The 19,029-nt window shown below is 41.1% G+C and overlaps 2 protein-coding genes and 1 non-coding gene across 4 annotated transcripts; 2 read left to right on the top strand and 1 right to left on the bottom strand.

Moving 5' to 3' along the window:
• The first annotated feature begins 1,942 nt into the window (after window positions 1–1,942).
• LOC116252065 (uncharacterized) lies at window positions 1,943–9,797 on the top strand. 2 transcript variants are annotated; one of them, XM_031626108.2, is made up of 10 exons: window positions 1,943–2,094; window positions 2,354–2,471; window positions 3,456–3,552; window positions 4,639–4,779; window positions 5,762–5,820; window positions 7,412–7,479; window positions 7,587–7,638; window positions 8,020–8,238; window positions 8,416–9,006; window positions 9,281–9,797. In XM_031626108.2, exons 1-10 carry the CDS (start codon window positions 2,084–2,086, stop codon window positions 9,494–9,496), a joined length of 1,572 nt encoding a protein of 523 aa, XP_031481968.1. In that variant the 5' UTR covers window positions 1,943–2,083; the 3' UTR covers window positions 9,497–9,797. The 2 variants fall into 2 exon arrangements, with proteins under 2 accessions (XP_031481968.1, XP_031481967.1); XM_031626107.2 differs by lacking the exon at window positions 1,943–2,094 and adding an exon at window positions 2,107–2,263.
• Window positions 9,798–10,420: 623 nt separating this feature from the next.
• Window positions 10,421–10,493, bottom strand: TRNAF-GAA (transfer RNA phenylalanine (anticodon GAA)). The gene has a single exon. It is a non-coding gene; the product is annotated as a tRNA-Phe (tRNA).
• A 6,026-nt stretch (window positions 10,494–16,519) lies between these two features.
• LOC116253332 (zeatin O-xylosyltransferase-like) lies at window positions 16,520–18,168 on the top strand. The gene has a single exon (XM_031628108.2). It carries the CDS (start codon window positions 16,563–16,565, stop codon window positions 17,961–17,963), a length of 1,401 nt encoding a protein of 466 aa, XP_031483968.1. The 5' UTR covers window positions 16,520–16,562; the 3' UTR covers window positions 17,964–18,168.
• Window positions 18,169–19,029: the final 861 nt, after the last annotated feature.

Below are 19,029 nucleotides of genomic sequence, written 5' to 3' on the forward strand. Positions count from 1 at the left end.
GCTTACACTGATCCATGTTGGAGCTCTGTTGAACTCGAGTTCAAGCCAGGTATACCATGACTGCTTCAAGTTTGAGCTGCCTAAGCTTATGTCAAACTTTGCTCGTGTACATCCCTAATAGCGAGAAGTTGTTCTTTGTTCAGGTCATAGTAGCTTAATTCCATGGCTTTCTACTTGTGAACCAGCGCTTGCGTTCTGCTTGTTTGAGAACATGATGATTGTTGCCATCTCCTGTAGCATCTTGGATTTGGTCAATTTGCTCCAATGGCGGCAAAGAACCAACGAAGTGCGGAATCAATAAACTTTGGGAAGTAGATTACTGAAGACAATTAAGAATATCATTTTAGACCAAAACAAGTTCTGTTACTAACTAGAAGTGATCATACAGACGATCATGATTTTGTTATTACTGCCATAAATGAATTTAATGCTGCATTGGATGATCATCCTTTATCAAATGCACAAGGAGCAGTAATATTTACGCATCTCAGCACTTGCTGTGTCCGTCCTCCATGATCCCCTTGACTGCTTTCTCCATCTTATCGGCTAGCACCACTTCCTTTGCGTTCCCTCACTCTCCCACCACCTTCAGCACCCCGGTAACGAGCTGCACATTAGAGGCCGTTCTGAGTGCAACGGCTACGTTGCCAGCGGCATGCCCATACCCAGCTTCTCTCAATGCATGAGTTCCATCCAGTAGCTCGGGAATCCACCCACTGCAGCATGACTCGGTAGCTGCAGTTGTGGAGCTCATCCTCTCACCACCAGACGAGTCCGGCAACCCGCTTCTCGAACCCCTCAGGCAACTGGATCTCAGGCTCGACACTTACTCCGCGATGATGTCGAACCTGTCTGGGAATCCTTGACCCCTGAGCCCAAGCCCAGTGGCTAGCTGTGCAACCTATGCTGATGACCACAAGGTTGATAGAGATGCAAACGAGACAGCCGTTCCGCCTGTCCATGGAACACAATCGAACGACCTTTAAGGGCAGTAGTGGAGCGAGAATTTTTTTTTTTTGGAGGGGCACTCGTTCACAGATTTTTGTTTACACTATGTATATAACAGAACAAATATTTGAAAATGTCAATACATAAATAAAAGACATTAAAGGACTGGTGTGGGCAAGAGCCCACACCAGCCCATATGTACCTCTGCCTTTGTCTAAGGGGCTGTTTGGTAATGAGAATAGTTTCTTATTGTTTCATGAATCTGCTTCAAAGACTAAAGCATATTCATAGAGCTTTGTAACATAATGTTTTATGAATCTGCTCGCAGATTCATGAACAAACTGTTACCGTAACCAAACAGCCCTCAAACACAAATGACTGTTCTGATCGGTTGGTCGTCCAATTCAAATCTGGGTACAGTTAATTGACAGTCTGGTAAGCAGCCTCGCGGTTGAAGTAATGTCAAGATTGCAGCATGGTCACAATTGTGACAAGTTTTACATAAAGACATTGCGTAAGTGCAGAAAGAAATAAGGCATGCTTGGTGAAGTATATCCTCCCGTCCTTGATCAGTGGATGGTTGATCCACTTAACATCCCTTGTTGCAGACAAGGTGGATCCCCGACAAACTATTTTCTGGGCAATGGCTTCCAAATTCCGATCATACTCTACCAGGCTAATACACCATATAAGGGAATAAAAATGGGCCAACTGAATTGCATAGCTATTCGAAGAAGGTATTTATTTGAAGAAAATGGGGTAAAAGTGTTTCTTCCATTGAACTTCAAATGTTAAGTACAAATAAACTCTCTTGAACTTTTATTTTTCGTAGACGGTTACAAATATATACGTGATTAAACGCTTATGGAGGACAATATTTGGATGCCGGAGATGAAAGAACGCTGACTCGAAAAAAAGACCGCCAATAAGAAATATAACTAGATTGTTCCCTTGCTTGTAATTCTAAATGTGTCGACCGTTGCGCCAAAAATCCTCAATACTTTGCAAAATGCCTGTGAGTGATTTTCATTTCTCCCCCGTATCGGATACATAGATAGAAGCCGATTTATTTTCACTCCTCTTCAAGCGGAGAAGACGGAGAAAGTCTCTCTTTCCCTCCCTCCCTCCCGGGAAGATGATGTGCAGGTACGCAGAACTTGATACTCATCATAATTACATTATTCTCGTCAAATGGTTTGTATCAACTTAGTATTTGGTGAACGGCCGGTCATTTGAAGAAGAGCCTGCGATTTGCGAGATCACGCCTCGTTTTGTCGATGGGTTCGCTGAACTACGTTCTATATTTTTTTATCTGGTTGGTTGCCTGCTTGCGCTCCCGATTGTGGTGGTGATTTTGGTTGATTCCTTGATGTGTTCATGCTTTATTATCGGTTCTTTGGAATAGGCTTGTTTCGAGAAGATTGGTAGCGGCATTTCGTGGTAGGGACGTCCCAAGAAGGGCGTTCGCGTCCGATGGTGCTACGGTTGAACCGAGTTTGGGCCCTCAAACGCGGGATGATCATGTAACTACTCGTCACTTCTGCCTGGTCCTTTTGTTGTTCTATTTGGTCAACTTTGATCCTTTAGCGCTCTCGATTTCTTAGAACTTCTGTTTGACCTTCAATCTGATTAATGTAGTTTGTGAATAGCTTGCAAATACCTGTGCAGCTTGAGTGGAGTAACCAGAAAATTACAGTTGACTTGCAAAAATTTACAGTTAGGATTTTTTGGATGAGTCACTTCTCCAGAAATGTGAGTCATGGTGCCTACGGTATTTACCTGCACAATCGAATATCTCATCTGACCCTAAATTTTCTCGGTGAAAGGGCAAACTTTATAACTGTTCTTAGAAAATCGTGATACGGATTTGAAATTGAGGCATTTGAGCCTGGAAGTCCTCGGAGTGAAACTTAGAACTATTCAGTTCAGCATCCTGGAACGACAAGATCCTTGATCTCCGTTTGCTTTGTAATAGTGTCCCCTATATAAGAGATGGCATGAAGGCAGAGGGCAGTCGATGGATTTGAAATTTTAAGCCTGAAAATCCTTGGTTAATATGTCCAGTTCATAATTTTGAACCATGAAATGCTTGGACTTCATTGGGTGGACGTTACCTATGCAGTATAAAAATTTGACCCTAGCGGTTACTTGAAAAAAAGTTCCATAATGTATTTGTTTATTTCTTTTATAGGCCAATTTCATATCAACACTCATGTTATAACTTTCCTAGTCCACGTTTATCTCATCGCTGACAATGACATAATTTGTGCAGTTACCCTAAAAACATACATGAAAAGCTAGTATAAGTACAAAAAAGAACAGATACTCTTGGGCCAACGGCCTATACATAGCATGGACTACTTGGAAAGGGGAAGTGAAAACACAGAAACAGGGTTGCTTTTTCTTTATGCCATGATACTCGTTCATCTTTAACCATCAGTTTTCTATCACAATTCCTTTTCCTTGATCTTTAAAAAGTGACCTTTATGGACTGACATGTTCTGCAGGGAGAACCAAGACCAAGTCATATGGATCACGTTGACTGTTTTGATGTCGCTATTGTTGGAGGTGGCATGGTTGGCTTAGCTCTAGCTTGTGCACTTTGTATGTACTACTCCTGTCTTATGATATTTGATGTGTGAATCTGTTTTCTCTTTAGTCCTTTTTATGCATTTTTTTTTTGCCTATGCAAGCTCTCCTCAGGCAGCGATATATTTGCCTTATCATTTTCTTTTAGCAAATGTGTGCATGATTTGATTTCTAGAATGAAAAGCTGAACTTAACTGTATCTTCATTTATTTTCTTATTGAAATGTGGTTGATGGTTGAATTATTCCTATTTTATTGTTTGAAATAGAGCACCACTGGATTTGAATTCAGACAATTCTAATAGGCATAATGATGCAGTTTTAAGGAGTGAAGCTCTGTCTTATTTCCATGGGATTTCAGTATATCTTTGCATGCTAGGCATATCCTACTTATTGCTGAAGAGAAGAACTGAATCTGTTCTTATTTTTCTGAATTTGTATATTATCCCCATGTATGCTGCATCTTTATATACTGGGGATAGCAGATCCGATATATCATATAGTCTGTGTATCTTGCTCTTGCTCCTGTTTCATTTATCACAACATAATTCTAGTGTTCCTTCCTAAACTGGCCTTCTCATGTGCTAAAACTCAAGGTGATAAAAGTTTTCGGTGGCTTAGTCTATTGACTCTATTTACAGCAAGGTTTCTGGTGATCGATTTTTACATTTTAAGAACCTTTTAACTGCTTCTGTGAACAAATGGTCTGGATAGGTAGGATGGAACAGGAACGGGCAGGAAAGAGATAAGTGTCCATCTATTGTACTGAGCTCCAGGATTCATTTCCTAGATAATCTTAAAATATCTCTAAAAAATTTCTCACATAGCAACAAAAAAAATTATTGCTATAGGCTCATGATTGAGATCACTTGTAAATATTTGTTTAAGAGTCCTTTGAAGTTAATGGTGCCATCATAGCTTCATGAAGGGAAAAAAAAAACTTTTCCTGTTCACATTTATTGGTCTCTAGCATTGAGGGCTAAGGTATCTGATCATGCATACATGAGCATGATTTTGTGCCCATATCATGTCATATCTAGCTATTTTATTTTACTTTAACCTTTTCCTAATCATATTTTCTCTTATTCTGCCATGACGTGCAGCTAGTATGCCCTTGACAAGATCTTTGAGAGTTGCGATAGTTGATGGCAATCCTTTCCTGTTGAGGCCACCCACCATAAACAATGATCTTCCTGATCCAAGAGTTAGCACATTGACTCCTGCAACAATCTCTTTTTTTAAAGGTAACCAACTTTTCTTTCACTTTTGTTGGTGACATATTACTGATGAGTCTTGCTCAAGTTTTCAGATATGCTCATGATGTATGAGTATGATTCTTCAAGAAAGAGAAGTAGAATTTTTGTGCTTGTACCCTAAGTCACACAGATACTGGTATGGGTATGGGTACCTGGGCAGGGGTGGTATGGACACGGCAATTTTAAAAATTGTGGATACGGGGATACGATAAGGTATATATACGTATATATATGTGTGTGCATAATGATATGGTGATACAAGGCATACATACATATATATAACTGTTAGATATTGGGTATGGGATCAAGGGTCAGGTCCACTGGACTGACCCGATAACATCTATAAATAGGGGGAACGACCAGAAGGAGGGTTATCGCAGAAATTATTGGTGTTTCCTCTGGGAGGGAATCCCTATTCTGGGATTAGGGACTGGTTGGCGTGAGTTTCTCAAGGGCTGGGCTGGTGAATGTTGGTACTGGTTAGCAGAGGCTAACAATAACATATGTGTGTGTGCATAAGTCCACAAAAAAATATACAAAATTAATACAAAATGGGCGAGGAAAATGCAAAACAGGGAAAAAAAATATGTTTTGGAGTATTTATATGCAAAGATAATATTCAAAACTTCAAAATTAATGTGAAAAATGCAAAAATTAATATCCATGTTATAAAAATGTGTCTAAGTGTGTTGCAGTAACAGGCTAACAGCATCCAGTTGTCGGAGTGTCAAAACAGAAACGGCACCATTTTGCCGTATCCATGTGACTTAGATGTAATATTTTCATGTGAAATATTTAAGTTTACTGGCATGATTGTCTACCAAAAATTGTAACTGGCTGTCTCATTTAATTTTTATTTGGATGTTTCAGCAACAAACACTGAATATCTCTTCTTATTATGCAAATGTGTTCTAAGTGAATGTGTGATAATGCTGTTATGCATTTTTTTTTGTTGGTTCCTTTGTTACAGATATTTGTGCTTGGGATTTTATTCAGCACCATAGGCATGCTTTTTTCAGCAAAATGCAGGTAAACTTTCCAATAATTACATCATCTTAGTGTGCCTTCACCTAAGTTGGTTGCTTCTTTTTCAGAATTCAGACAGCTATGTTTTACAGACTAGTAATTGTGGAACAGTTGGTATCCTATTATTTGAGTGCTTATTGACCTAAGATCTTGTTGGTATAATTTTGCTGCTGGATATATAGTTGTTGCTTAGTCCTACCAGGTTTACTCCTTTTGCTTATCGTGGAGTAATATATGAAGAAAAAGAGAAAAAAGCAAACAGTGAAGACCACTCTTTTGAAGTATTAAGGAGCAAATGAACCTGCTTTCTGGGTTCTGCTTGCGCTTTTTTTCACATAGTGGTTGATAAAAAATGAAAATTGATGTGCTTGTGATGTGGGTGATGGATATGATGTGCAGTAACTTAATCGGATATTTTGGTGAAGATGAACATTGTCAAGATGTTTAATGAGGGAAAATGTTTGTGGCTTGTGATACTGACGTCATCCTAGTAGGAAGAGAGCATTTGCCCATGCCACTCTGGTCATTTGCAATGTTTGAAAAGTATATAGAAAGCAATATGCTAAGCGATGCATATCTTCTTGACTGCATAACTAGTAGTCGCATGCTAAGATTGAACTGCAGTACCACATGGAGCAAGAAAATAAAAGGATAAAGAAGAGAAAGATTTTTTTTTCTATAATATGAGGCGGGAGACTTGAGAAGGCAAATAATGAGTAAATAAGATATCCTGCTTTCATGATTGTACCAGATATATAATATAAACTTGGGCACAAAAACAGAAAGATTTGATCAATATTAGTTATATTCACTAGATATCTAAATGTTTTCATCAATTATCTTCATTGTTTTAGAGGCAAAAGGTTCTTTGTTTAATTGTTTTGTTTTAAGTAAAAGTAATTGTTAAGGCTAAAACAAGCTCAGGGCAGTTGTTAGTTGCTCTTAAACCAAATGGCGTATTGTAGAAACAGTAAAAACGAGGGAACGAGAAACGAACTCGGATGTAACGTGGAAAACCCTTCAACTAGAGGAAAAAAACCACAGGTAAGGAAGACTGGTGCCCACTAGCTACCAGACACACTCTCTCATAGATTTTCATTCTTACCCAAAAATTAGGGTTACCAAGATATAAGTAGAGCCTCAACAGGCCTAAACAGGAGCACACACTGGACGGGGTCCAGACCCAGACCCGTACATTAAAACACGTCAACACGTATGACTCATCTGCTCTTGGTTGTAGACTTTTTCTCTTTCTCTGTCACACTCACTGACACTGAGAAACATGCACACAGAGAGGGCCTAAAAATTTAAAGTTTCAGATTTAATTTTGCTAGAGAAAAGGAAATACCCATAACTAAAGAAAAAGTAATGAAGCAGACTAGGAACATGCCTATCAAGTCAGTTGCTGTTTGGCTTGGTCGGATCACCGAGCCAACCTGATACTTCTTCAAATCTGGTTGCCACCAATTGGTTAACATATTCTGTACATCAGGCTTCTTCACTTCTCTCTACCGGGTGAACTGTCTTTTAACAATTTTTCCTGTGCAGAAATTTGAGAGGACTTTTACTTACCATTCTTGGATCCTCTTTTCAGGTGTGGGATTATACTGGATTGGGGTACACCAGGTACAGTGCAAGGGATGTGGACAGTGAGATATTAGGGTAAGGAGGTTTTGATTTTCATTTCGTCCAATAGGCAACTATCATTCTCTTTCCTACTTTTTTTTTTTTTTGAAAAGCTTATTTTGTCTCTGGGCAAAATTTTGCAGTTGTGTAGTTGAAAATAAGGTGATCCTTGGCTCCCTTTTATCTTGCCTACAGGTACTTGTTGTAGTGGCATTTACTGGCAGCTTTTGTTTTTCCTGCTTTTTGTGTGTTAGCTTGTGTAGAGATGTTTCCCAAGTCTCTGCTCTGTATTCTGTCATTGTACGCATCAAGTTGATTTTTTTAGTAACTATTGCTGAAGATGCTTTGTGATGGCCAAGATTTCATATATATATATATTTTCTGTTAAATGTGGATTGGCAAGACTTTTCCCTATAAATACAGCTTAATCTGTCTACTTTATTTCATCATATGATGTTCAAAATTGTGTTGAGACTTGAGTATTTGCAGATTGTTTTAAGATTCCATCATTACATGTAATTTTCTTTCACTTGTTTAATTTTTTTATTTATCCCTTATGATATTGAATCTCACCAGAATGCAGGTCTCCAAAAGGCAATTTACCCTGCCAAATTGACCTCCATGGTGCTACCTTCTTGTCAACCATCCTTGGAGGGTGCAAAGTCTTCCCATCCCGATCAGAATAATATGTCATATGAAGCAAGCAGGAAGAGAAATGTGCAGCAGTTTGAGCAACAGGGTCACTTGGTAAAATTGGATTTAAGTGATGGTACTAGCCTTTACACGAAGCTGGTGGTAATACTCAATCTCCATCTCTACATTTTCCTCACTTTAATCTGAATATGTTATTTATATAAATATTAATGGTTAATAACTTGGTTCATTATTAGTTTCATGTGCCTTTTTTCTAGGAAGTTTCATGGCTGCATATGTCAGTTTTAGCTCTCTAAGATTCTCTTGATAATTTTCTAGGTTGGGGCTGATGGTTCCAAGTCACGAGTTAGGGAGGTAGCTGGTTTTAAAACGACTGGATGGAACTATTCTCAGGATGCAGTAATATGTACTGTGGAACATGCTTACGAGAATGACTGTGCTTGGCAAAGGTTTCTACCTTCTGGCCCGCTGGCACTTTTACCAATAGGTGACAGATTCAGCAACATTGTTTGGTCAATGACTTCATATGAAGCATCAACTCATAAGTCCATGAGTGAAGTTGATTTTGTAAACGCTGTAAATAGCGCATTGATTCATGGATATGGACCACATCCAGGATCTACTGCTCGCAAAATTAGCTTGGACAGTTTTTTTGGAGGGATGGGAACAACACAGTCTGATTTTGAAATTCCACCTGAAGTTCACAAGTTGGTCACTGAGAGGTTTTCATTTCCTTTATCTTTGATGCATGCACGTGATTATGTGTCAAACAGAATAGCACTGGTTGGTGATGCTGCTCATACTATTCATCCTTTGGCTGGTCAAGGGGTTAACCTAGGATTTGGTGATGCACATGCATTGGCAAAGGTTCTTGCCGAAGGCATCTTGGTAGGCAGTGACATTGGAGCGGTATGGACTCTTTGCCGGTCAGCTTACTGTTTTTTGTTGCATTTTTTTTCCCTGTTGGCGGCTTTCCAAGGGGGAGAATGGTATTACTTACATCAAAGGAGCCTCAAGTCAAGATTGGAGTGATAGTTTCTTTCCAACTTCTGTATTTGCTAAACAAGAAAAATCTGTTTACTTTTACATAGTTTCCTTGCATGATAGTTTCTTTGATTCCGTGGGTATCTCTCTCATATCATTCTGTGTCAAAAAAATAATCTAAATCTCCGGTGAAGCGCAGGTCTCCTTATTGAAGAAATATGAAAAAGAGAGGAAGCTTGCAAATCTCACAATGATGGCGATCATGGATGGATTTCAGAAGGCTTTCTCAATTGATGCTGCACCATTGAATATTCTTCGAGCCATTGCATTCCAGAGCGCTCAACATTTTGGCCCTCTCAAAAGGAACATAATCTCATATGCAATGGGCGAGAAGAAATTACCGTTGTTGTTTTGACTGTTATTGTGGGCGGTTGTTTCTGCGACATTTTTCAGTGACAAGGAGACTTGCGGAGCATTTAACGAACTTGACTTCAAAAGATACGTTTGTCGTATGCCAAGTTGTCAGTTTGATGGCATAGAAGATGAAACAGAGAAGCGGTGCCGGGCAAGTTGAATTTAATTAGCTTGTATTCCCCCACGTATATTACTTTGTAAAAATAGCTTTACGTATAGCCTCCTCGAAGGATTCAATTCATATGTTGAACTTCTTAAGTAGAATTCTTGGATGGACTATAATATTTGTATGTTGATTTTCATTTCCTTTGCAGCAGTCAGATTGACATAGTTCAAAGTTTTAAAAATATCTTATATATATATATATATAGGAAAATTAGATGGTGACTTGGTCATCTAATCAAGACTGTCTAATCTAATATGATGGATAATTACAAGAAAAACAAGAAAAAAATTGATAGACATTTTCGTTATTTAGTATTAATGCATTTTTTTATTGTTTTCCTTTAAACCAGTCATTTGCTTCAAAGATACAATTCTGATTAAATGACTCTAAATAGCTAAAGTCATTATTCATTCAAAGCATGTATATATAGTAATCTAAACGATGTCGAATTATTTAAAAGAATCTCAGCCTGATTCAAGTGAAGTGAAAAGCAAAAACAATGACATGCAGCCAGCTTTAATCATGCAGCTCGTCTTCAGTCTGGTCGGCGAAATCTCATTTCGACTTTGTCAAATGCTTTTGGGAACCAGACGCGAGCAGCTTCTCAGAGCGTAAAAATGACAATGATTATGCCTAAACAACTTGGCTCCCGCCAGCTCACTTTGATTAGAGCAACATGTAAAATAAAATGATAGAGGCCTGCCACGGGCCCAAGCGATTCCTGGCTGACAAGAGACGGGTGAAAAAGGAAAACCGAGATGCGGTGAGCGTGGATCGAACACGCGACCTTCAGATCTTCAGTCTGACGCTCTCCCAACTGAGCTATCCCCGCTTGATAGATTTCAGTGGTATCTTTTTTCTTCTTAACAGAAAGCCCATCCTCTTATGGTCGGCCCGGCTGGCTTCAAATTTCATCATAGGAGAGTGTTTAGTTCACCAAATATGGACTATGGTGGCTAAAAAGACTTGTCCTAGAACCCAGTACGAGACTTTTGGGACCGGCTTCCAAATGGCTAGTCAAAACCAAGACACTTGAAATGAAAAAAAAAAAAAATTAAAAAGAGAAAAGCTTCCAACTAGAAACATATTAGCAATCTGAGGCTACACTGATTCTCAGCAGATTATGCCAAAAGAGGCATCTCAAGAACTGAATTCTTGACTTCATCTAACTTGAATGTCTCGAGTACAATACCCTAGTCAGGACAGGTGGGCCAAGCTCTTCACCCCGGCAAGAAATGGGCTTTGTGAATCTACTCCAAGCAGCACTCTTGATCCTGTTGCTTGGAAAAATGATAAGCAGCATTACAAGGGGAGAACAACACCACCCAATTTGATTATGTGAAAGTTATGAAGATAAGAACGTTGATAGAAAGCAAGTGTTTGGCGAAGCAGAGAGGGACGTAGATCTTCAGGTTCTTTTCATTCTACTTAGCAGAGACGGGTCATGCTGTGAATCCTCGAATCTTGAGCGACATAATAATCGGTCAAAGATCCAAAATTTGATCTCCAAAATCTGAAGCCGACTTCAAATGCAACCTCCTCTCTTTTTTGATGGGCCACAAAGAAGCGGCCTTTTGCAGTTAAAGGCAGTGGAACTTCAAGATTCGGGAAAGAAGAAGCACATCTATCCGGCAATACCGGACAAACGTTGTGTCGACGAAAAGGATGCATGAGGTCGATTGAAGCCTGAAGGAACGAGTGTGGGGAACGTGTAGCAGATGCCGGCCGCCACCTAGCTTCGTCTTTTAGTACGTTTTGGGTTAGTGGCCGGGACAGCCACTCTGGTTTCTGCCGACGTCCCTCTTTCTGTATTCCAGCTTCAGTGAAGTGTGTCCAAGACGAGACTGAGGACGGACCTACAGGCAGCTGGAGATGCGGGGCCATGGTTGCATGCGGGTCCAGTGGCGGACGGAACTCTGCCTGGCCGTTCTGGCGGCGACAAAGCTGCTGAACTTGAACAAGCTGGCTTATGCGCCTCCATATTATATGAATGACGTCAGACACCTATGCACCCCTTGTACAAACCAAAACGTGTTTGACATAATATTTAATAAACCTCCTTGTTTCAGTTTGCAGTGCGCCGCCAAGATGGTCGAATGCCTTGGCATATTCCGAGGCACACATTCAAATTTATTCAAGATATCTTTTCAATCTATCTTCAAATCCAATTTCTAAACATGCTCTCAAAAAAAAAAAAAAAATTCAGTTCAGTTCAGTTTCCAAATCTATTATCAATCAAAAGTTTCAATCATTTTTTAAAAATGCATGCATCGTATGTAGATGTAGGTTGCATGTCATGACTTTATAATGAAATGGACATTTTGATCTATTTCCTAGCCGACATGCTGTGGGTCCCCTTTTAGCTTTCAAAAACCAATTCCTTTTAAAAACCTAGACTCGTATACGTATCTATTAAGCACGACACTTAGTTTGTCTTTGATTCACCACAGATCTGTGCAAAGTTTTTCAAAAAGATTTGCACATACATGACCTGTACAATGAGAAGAGCACCTATAGGAATCAAACTAACGATCCATCGATGACTCGCTTCACCCTTGGAGTGCTTAGGCAGCAATTTTAAAATGTCACATTTCTTTCACTTTTTTAGCTTTTTTTTTTTTTTGTGGGGAGGGGGTTGCATAGTATGAGAAAAAAAGTTACGTTTATGATGATGATATTGAAAATAAAGATTTCCGATCGCTTTAACTTTACCATGTCAATGAAAGTACTGCTAGATGGAACCCACAGCGTGCCAAGAGGTCCATAAGGGGCCAACGGCAGCTTAGTTGGCTACAACCAACACTCATCTGGTGATGCATGATTTATTGGCAATTAACAAATTGATCTCTTCGTAGTCTCTATAGATGAACTCATTTTTGCTTTTCCTTGAACATTTCAAATTAATCTTTTATGTTGTGATTGTTGTTGGAAACCGCACCAAGATGGAAAAACTTAGGCAGCCTCTGTATGAATTCCCTCAAAAAAAAAAAAGGGTTTAAAACCTGGTTTTGTGAAAACAATTCTCTTAATGAGTTTTGAAAACCTACTTTTAGTGTCTTGAGTAACGTGACAAAACCAGGTTTTCAAAAATGAAGACCTGGTTTTTGTTTGGACGCCAAAAGATGGGGTTTTGAGGTGCCTTTGAAAAATAAGTCAAGTTGAATGGTAGTTGATTTACAGTAAGTGAATTCAAACTGCAAAGTTAATGATATGTAATTGATGAATCAAAACATTTAGTAGGTTGTACAACCTACCAATATTCTGCACATGAAGAGGTTCGTTGGGAGATCTGGACTCCCATTATTTCCGAGGAAAGGGAGTGGAAGCTACATTATCTTTACTTTAGCCATAGCAGATCAAGACAGACTGAAACAAGCATGCATGTTCAGCAGCGTGAAAAAAATTGGTAATAGTGATTAACTTTAGCTGCAGGGGACAAATGAATATAAAGTAACCAATTTGGTTCTCTTTCTCCACCATTAATTTACTGCAGATTCTCATGTACCTCCCACACAGATACACAAAGACACATACGTGTAAGATTATTGCTGACCAGATAATTTAAGAACAAGTATTCTTTCAAGCACCGATGTCACACAAATATTCACTGATATTTAGAAAAGATCATGGTATCATTGACACGAAAAGGAACCAGACGCTTTTACTGGGTGAAATTAAGTAGCAGAACGCATTCAAAATACCGACAAGTATGATATTCCACATATTTTTGAAAGTTTTTTGCATGTAATCTATTAACAACAATAAACATTTCAAGTATAGTTAAAAACTCTTCTACAGAAAAAAGAAAGGTCGTAAACTTATCATTTCATATCATTTTATGATCTTTTTCCTTTTTAACATTTTTGGACATTCGAAGCCTTTGGTGACCCACGGTCCTGGATGATGTTGATGTGGCAAGGATGGAAGAGGGCCTTTATATCCCCAAGAAATCGAGGTTCCTAATCGTCGAAATCACGATGTCCAGCTCGTCTTTCAGCAATGGTGTCGCTGGTAGGCCCACCATTCTCCTCCCCGTTCTTTTGATTCTTCGTCTGCTCTTTTCTTTCCCCTTCGATATCACAAAGAAAAGATAAAGATGACTCCCCAACGCACCAAAAAGTACAATTAAGAAGAAGAATGAAAAGAGAAGGAAAGAACTACTGGATTAATGAGAGGGTACAGAGAGAGAAGATGGAGAAAAGATGAAAACGACGACGACGAGTGCCTGTCGATTGCTTTTTTTTTTTTTTCCACCTCAAAACAATGTCTTGGGTGAAAAAAGAACCCCACCAGGTTATAAGAAACCTGAATGAAAACAGGTTTTCAAGTTTCGTAGGCACCCAAACACCCACAAAACGAGGTTTCAGTGTTCAAAACCCATTTTTCAGCGAGTAACCAAACAGGCCTTTAGTGTTTAGCCTGAGAGCGTAAAACCCAGAATAATACCCCTTCAAATCGCAAGTACCTTTACTCCATAGACCAGGAAGAAACAAATAAAATTGACAGAATGAAGTGAAAATATTCCGGTAAGTAAGTGCCCGATTCCAATAAAATAGAAACTATGCTTGAAGTTAAAACAGAAAAAAAAAGAGAGAGTAAATATTTCGCATATAAGTATGTCGACCATCATAAGGAGGAGATGGTTGTGCCAATTGCCCATGTACAAAAGTCACGAAATAGTTAAAAATAGAAGCTTCCACTAGCTACTTTAAAGAGAAGCCTAAGATTCTCTATATCCAAGTCTGAGACATCATATCATGCATGCAGGCGACCACGCGCGAGATTCTCAGTCAATGTCCAAGCGTGCAATCTCACATCACAGAGGCTCTTTTTTCTAGTCGTTCATCGTGATCGATATGCAATACGAGCTTGTTCGTTGAGTACTGCTGCGGAACTGATGATCAGAAAGAAATCTTTCCTGTGATCTTCGATTCCAGATGCGTACGACTCCTGTCCATGCGATAAGGTGCTGCCGGAGGCCACTGAGAAGACGGGGAAAACTACAAATTGTGGGCAACCAGACGCTTGGCACAAATTCAAGCCATTACGATCAAACAAGGGACCAATGGGAAAGTTTAGTTCTTAGAAAAGTGAAAAAAAGTACGTTGGTATTTGCCAACGGGGGGTTACGTGGAGCGAATGTCATCCTTTCGAGAGAGAGAGAAAGAGAGAGAGAATATCTGTAATCCAACTACCGAGAAAAAGGAAAAGGAAGAAGAAGAAGAATAAATAAAGTCGGCGACCTTTTCTTAAGAAAGCTAAGGACATAAGGTTGCCGCTTGACGCAAAAAACGACGTGACTGGCCAAAGTCGGCAGCGTCAAAGGGCGCATAGGGACAAGCAGCAGCCCACCTCGACTCGCCACCCTGCTGCATGCCCTACTTACTCGTTACTTCACTCCACTCTTTAGTACTAATTGAGGGAATGCAGCAGAGAATAGGACCGGCTCCTTAATGAAGGGCTTATGTATTTTCACGCCACCTAATTACAGCCGACATCTTTAATATCGCTGGTCGTGGTGAGATAGGCAGCTTGCTTCCATGGTTACGTCAGTCCTTTCAGGCGCCGTTTGCATTGGAAATAAGATGCTGAGTGTTTCTTGAATCTGTCAGAGATTTATTTATGAAATGCTTGCATACTATTCCTAATGTCAAAGCCTCACAGCTCCTGCGCCCTCATGCTCTTACTTTGAGGGACCCCTTCAACCAACTATTGTTGTATTTGTACAAGTTGCACGCACCTTCCCACCACCCTCCATGCCCAGCTACTGCATGCCTTCCCTCTGACCTCATCATTCAAATGGATGTTATGTCATCTCATGTACTATTTTATATTATTACTCCCTTGAGATGGGTAAGTACCAGCTAAATCTTGACATTTACAGAATAGTAGGCAACATTTGCCCAGCTATTATATCACATACGTATGGGTAGGGTAGGGGTACCGCATTTTTATCAATGGGTGATAGTTATATATTTTTAAATAATTATATACATCAAATCAGCAAAAAGTGACACAAATGTACAAAACTGATGTCATTTTTGTCGTACATATGTTGTGTAGATATGTTGTATGAAGGTAGGTCAATCAAGTGAAAATAGATATTATGTATGAGAAAAAAAAAAGAAAAGGAAGGAAGCACCATTCCTAAACTTACTGCCGTACCGCCATACCAGTACGAGTATGTGGGCCCTTCCCATGTACCACTGTGACATTGTTGCCACGACTCATTAAAAGTGTGTATATATGGGTGTAACCCCGGCTCTAGCATCACTCTCTTAAATTCGCACCGTTTTTGCATTTAACAGCCGTAACTTGCATCGCCATTCAACCAAATCGAATAATATGAGTACAGGTATCATGGTGTATTAATTAGTAAGAAACGACACAATTTCCTCCTCCAAATGCTAGAAGAAGGGATACCCGGATGTGAAAAAGAAATAATTTTTTTTTAAATTGAAAAAAAAAAACGGTGCCCTTGATTTTAGTTTTGGTTTGAAGAAATTATGCTAGAAGATGAATTCATGACGGAGCAAAGCTTAAGGGCACGAGTGCCTGAGAGGTGGCCTTCGCTCCCTATGCATGGTTGCAGGTCGGCAGAAAAAGGTTTTCTGTGGAAAAGCTAGTGATGACATAATTATTAAAACTGTGGCTGTGCTTTGTCCTACAAACAACGGCAACATCTGTGTCAATCGGCGTCTACTTATTGCCGCTGTCAAAAAAGGGAGTAACTCATCCATCCATCGTCGACATGTTGCACTTAGGCTTGCTTTTACTCAGCCAGTCCCAGGCCAAGGCGGAGCCGATAACCTTTTCTTGCCTTATATAATGGTCAGCAACCAGCACCGAGTGGAGCGCCTCGCCGCCTGCTCTGAAGTTATAAACAGACACAAACACAAGCATGTGCCGCGTCAATAATGCACCAGTGGTGGTGCTGATGCTTCCCTTCCCTGCGCAGGGCCACCTGACTCCTCTCCTCCATTTCTCCCGGCTCCTCGCCCTCCGCCGCCTTCCCGTCGTCTTCCTCGGCTCCTCCGCCCATAACCGGCAGGCCAAGCTTCGGCTGCAGGGCTGGGACTTGGCTTCCTTCCCCGCCATCTCCTTCCACGACCTCCCCCTCCCTGCCTGCCCGATACCCGACCCGGACCCCGAGTCCGCCGTCAAGTTCCCTGCGCACCTCCAGCCCATGTTCGATGTCTCGGATCGTGTCCGGGACCCGCTGGACCAATTGCTGGCCAAACTCTCGGCTTCGTCCAGGCGCGTCGCCGTCGTGCACGACCCGCTCATGTCCTTCGCCGCGGAACTCGGGTCCAAGTACCCCAACGTTGAGGCCTTCGCCTTTAGGTGCGTCAGCGCCTTCTCCTCCCTTTCTTTCCAACTCAACCAGCAGAAGGATCCAAAGCGTGTCAGACCGGACCTGGATCTGGTTTCGCCGGAGGGCTGCTTCACCAAAGAGTTCCTCGAGTTCGTCCGCCGGCGCCACCATGGCGTCCCACTGACCAAAGGAGAAATCTTCAACACGCTCGATGAGACGGAAGGAGAGTTCGTCGGGAGGCTGTCGAAGATGCCGCAGTATAGGAACCGAAGAATATGGGGCATAGGACCCATCTTCCCGATCCAATTGGAGAAGAGTTCGGGTCCGAAACCGGATCTGTTAAATTGGCTGGATAAGCAACCCGAAAGATCGGTTCTGTATGTGTCGTTCGGGTCGATCTCGAGCTTGTCATTGGCTCAGATCCACCAGCTGGCCCTTGGGCTGGAGCGCAGCGGTCAGAGGTTCCTGTGGGTTCTTCACTGCGCGGACCGGGGCGATATCTTCATGAAAACGCCCGATCCAGAAATCCGTTTGCCCGAGGGGTTCCAGAAGCGGGTCGCCGGGTCCGGTCTGGTGGTCAGGGGGTGGGCCCCACAGTTGGAGATATTGAGCCACGGCGCGGTGGGTGGGTTCCTGAGCCACTGCGGCTGGAACTCATGCATGGAGAGCCTGAGCTTGGGCGTGCCCCTAGCCACTTGGCCGCTGCACTCGGACCAGCCGGCCAACGCGCAGCTGGTGACCGAGGTGCTGAAGGTAGGGGTGGTGGTCAGGCAGTGGACTGGGGCAGGGGCAGGGGCAGCGGAGGAGGTCGTGGCGGCCGAAAGGATCGCGAGCGCCGCCAGGCGGCTGATGGCGGACACAGCCGAGGCTATAGAGATCCGAAATAGGTCGGCGAAGCTGAGGGATGCAGCTCGGCGAGCCTGGGCTCGGGCTGGGTCGTCCAGCACAGCCTTGAACTCTTTTGTGGAATTGGTAACCAGGGCATAGTGCCTTGCTGCAAGCTTTAGCCGACAACTAAACAGCCAAGAGCTCGGGCCGACCCGGTCCAGTGCAATTTGTTCCTATACCATTTGTGAATTGTTCGTCTCGCATGTGATTAAGTTCGTGATTGATCTATGGATCAATCATGTACAGGAAGATCTATTGCATATGCAGCAATAATCTGAACAAATTAAGGATTGTTAATTAAATAATTGTGTTCCGCCCCAAAGATGCCCTTTGCGTTTTGTTTTGATCAGTCTGGCTACCGATCGTGCACCGGGGTCGAACATATAAGAAGCTTGTGCTTATAAGAGGGTGACCGTTTGGCTTTGTTATAGTGTCTAAGTCTATTGTTCATGAGGCGTTCAGTCATCTCACCATATTTAATACAATAGTCAATTTAAAGCAACACCCAATAATACTTGGTTCATAATTTAGTCAATTTACTAAACGCTCAAGTGTCGGGCGTTTGAGCATGTTTTAGGGATGTAAATGGTTCAGATTTTATCAAGTAATTACTTAACAAATCAGACTTGAATTGAATGGAACCATTTAGGTCCATGATTTATATTCTTGGGCATCATTTTACTGCTTCAGGAGACATTTAGTTGATTTATTTCTTTATCCTCTGAGATCCGTGGATATAATACGACACACAATATCATCCCTGAAGAAGTAGAGATAGATCTCAAGTAATTACAATGCTTTCTTACAATGATGTTGAGTGTTAAAAGACTTGCATATTCATGAATATGATAGGATATAACTTTCATTGTGGCAAACAACAAGTGCAGGCATCTCGAGGTACCGAAGACAAGCCATTTACCCCAAGGAATGAAAGGTTCAGCTCCTCAGTTAAGTAAAAAGCATAGACAATCACAAAAAAAAAAAAAAAGATTGAAAATAAAACAAATAGAAAATGCTTTGACAGACATTTAGTTATCTCATATTTGATTTGATACTTTGATCCTTAGAGAGGAGCGGGTTTAAGAGGAGATCCCGGTCTCATCCTTTTAGGCTTTTAGAACTAAGCTTTTCTATCAAAAATATGAAATACTAGACCACGAAATTG

This window comes from Nymphaea colorata, chromosome 4 (genome assembly GCF_008831285.2).
Source record: "Nymphaea colorata isolate Beijing-Zhang1983 chromosome 4, ASM883128v2, whole genome shotgun sequence".
Lineage (NCBI taxonomy): Eukaryota > Viridiplantae > Streptophyta > Magnoliopsida > Nymphaeales > Nymphaeaceae > Nymphaea > Nymphaea colorata.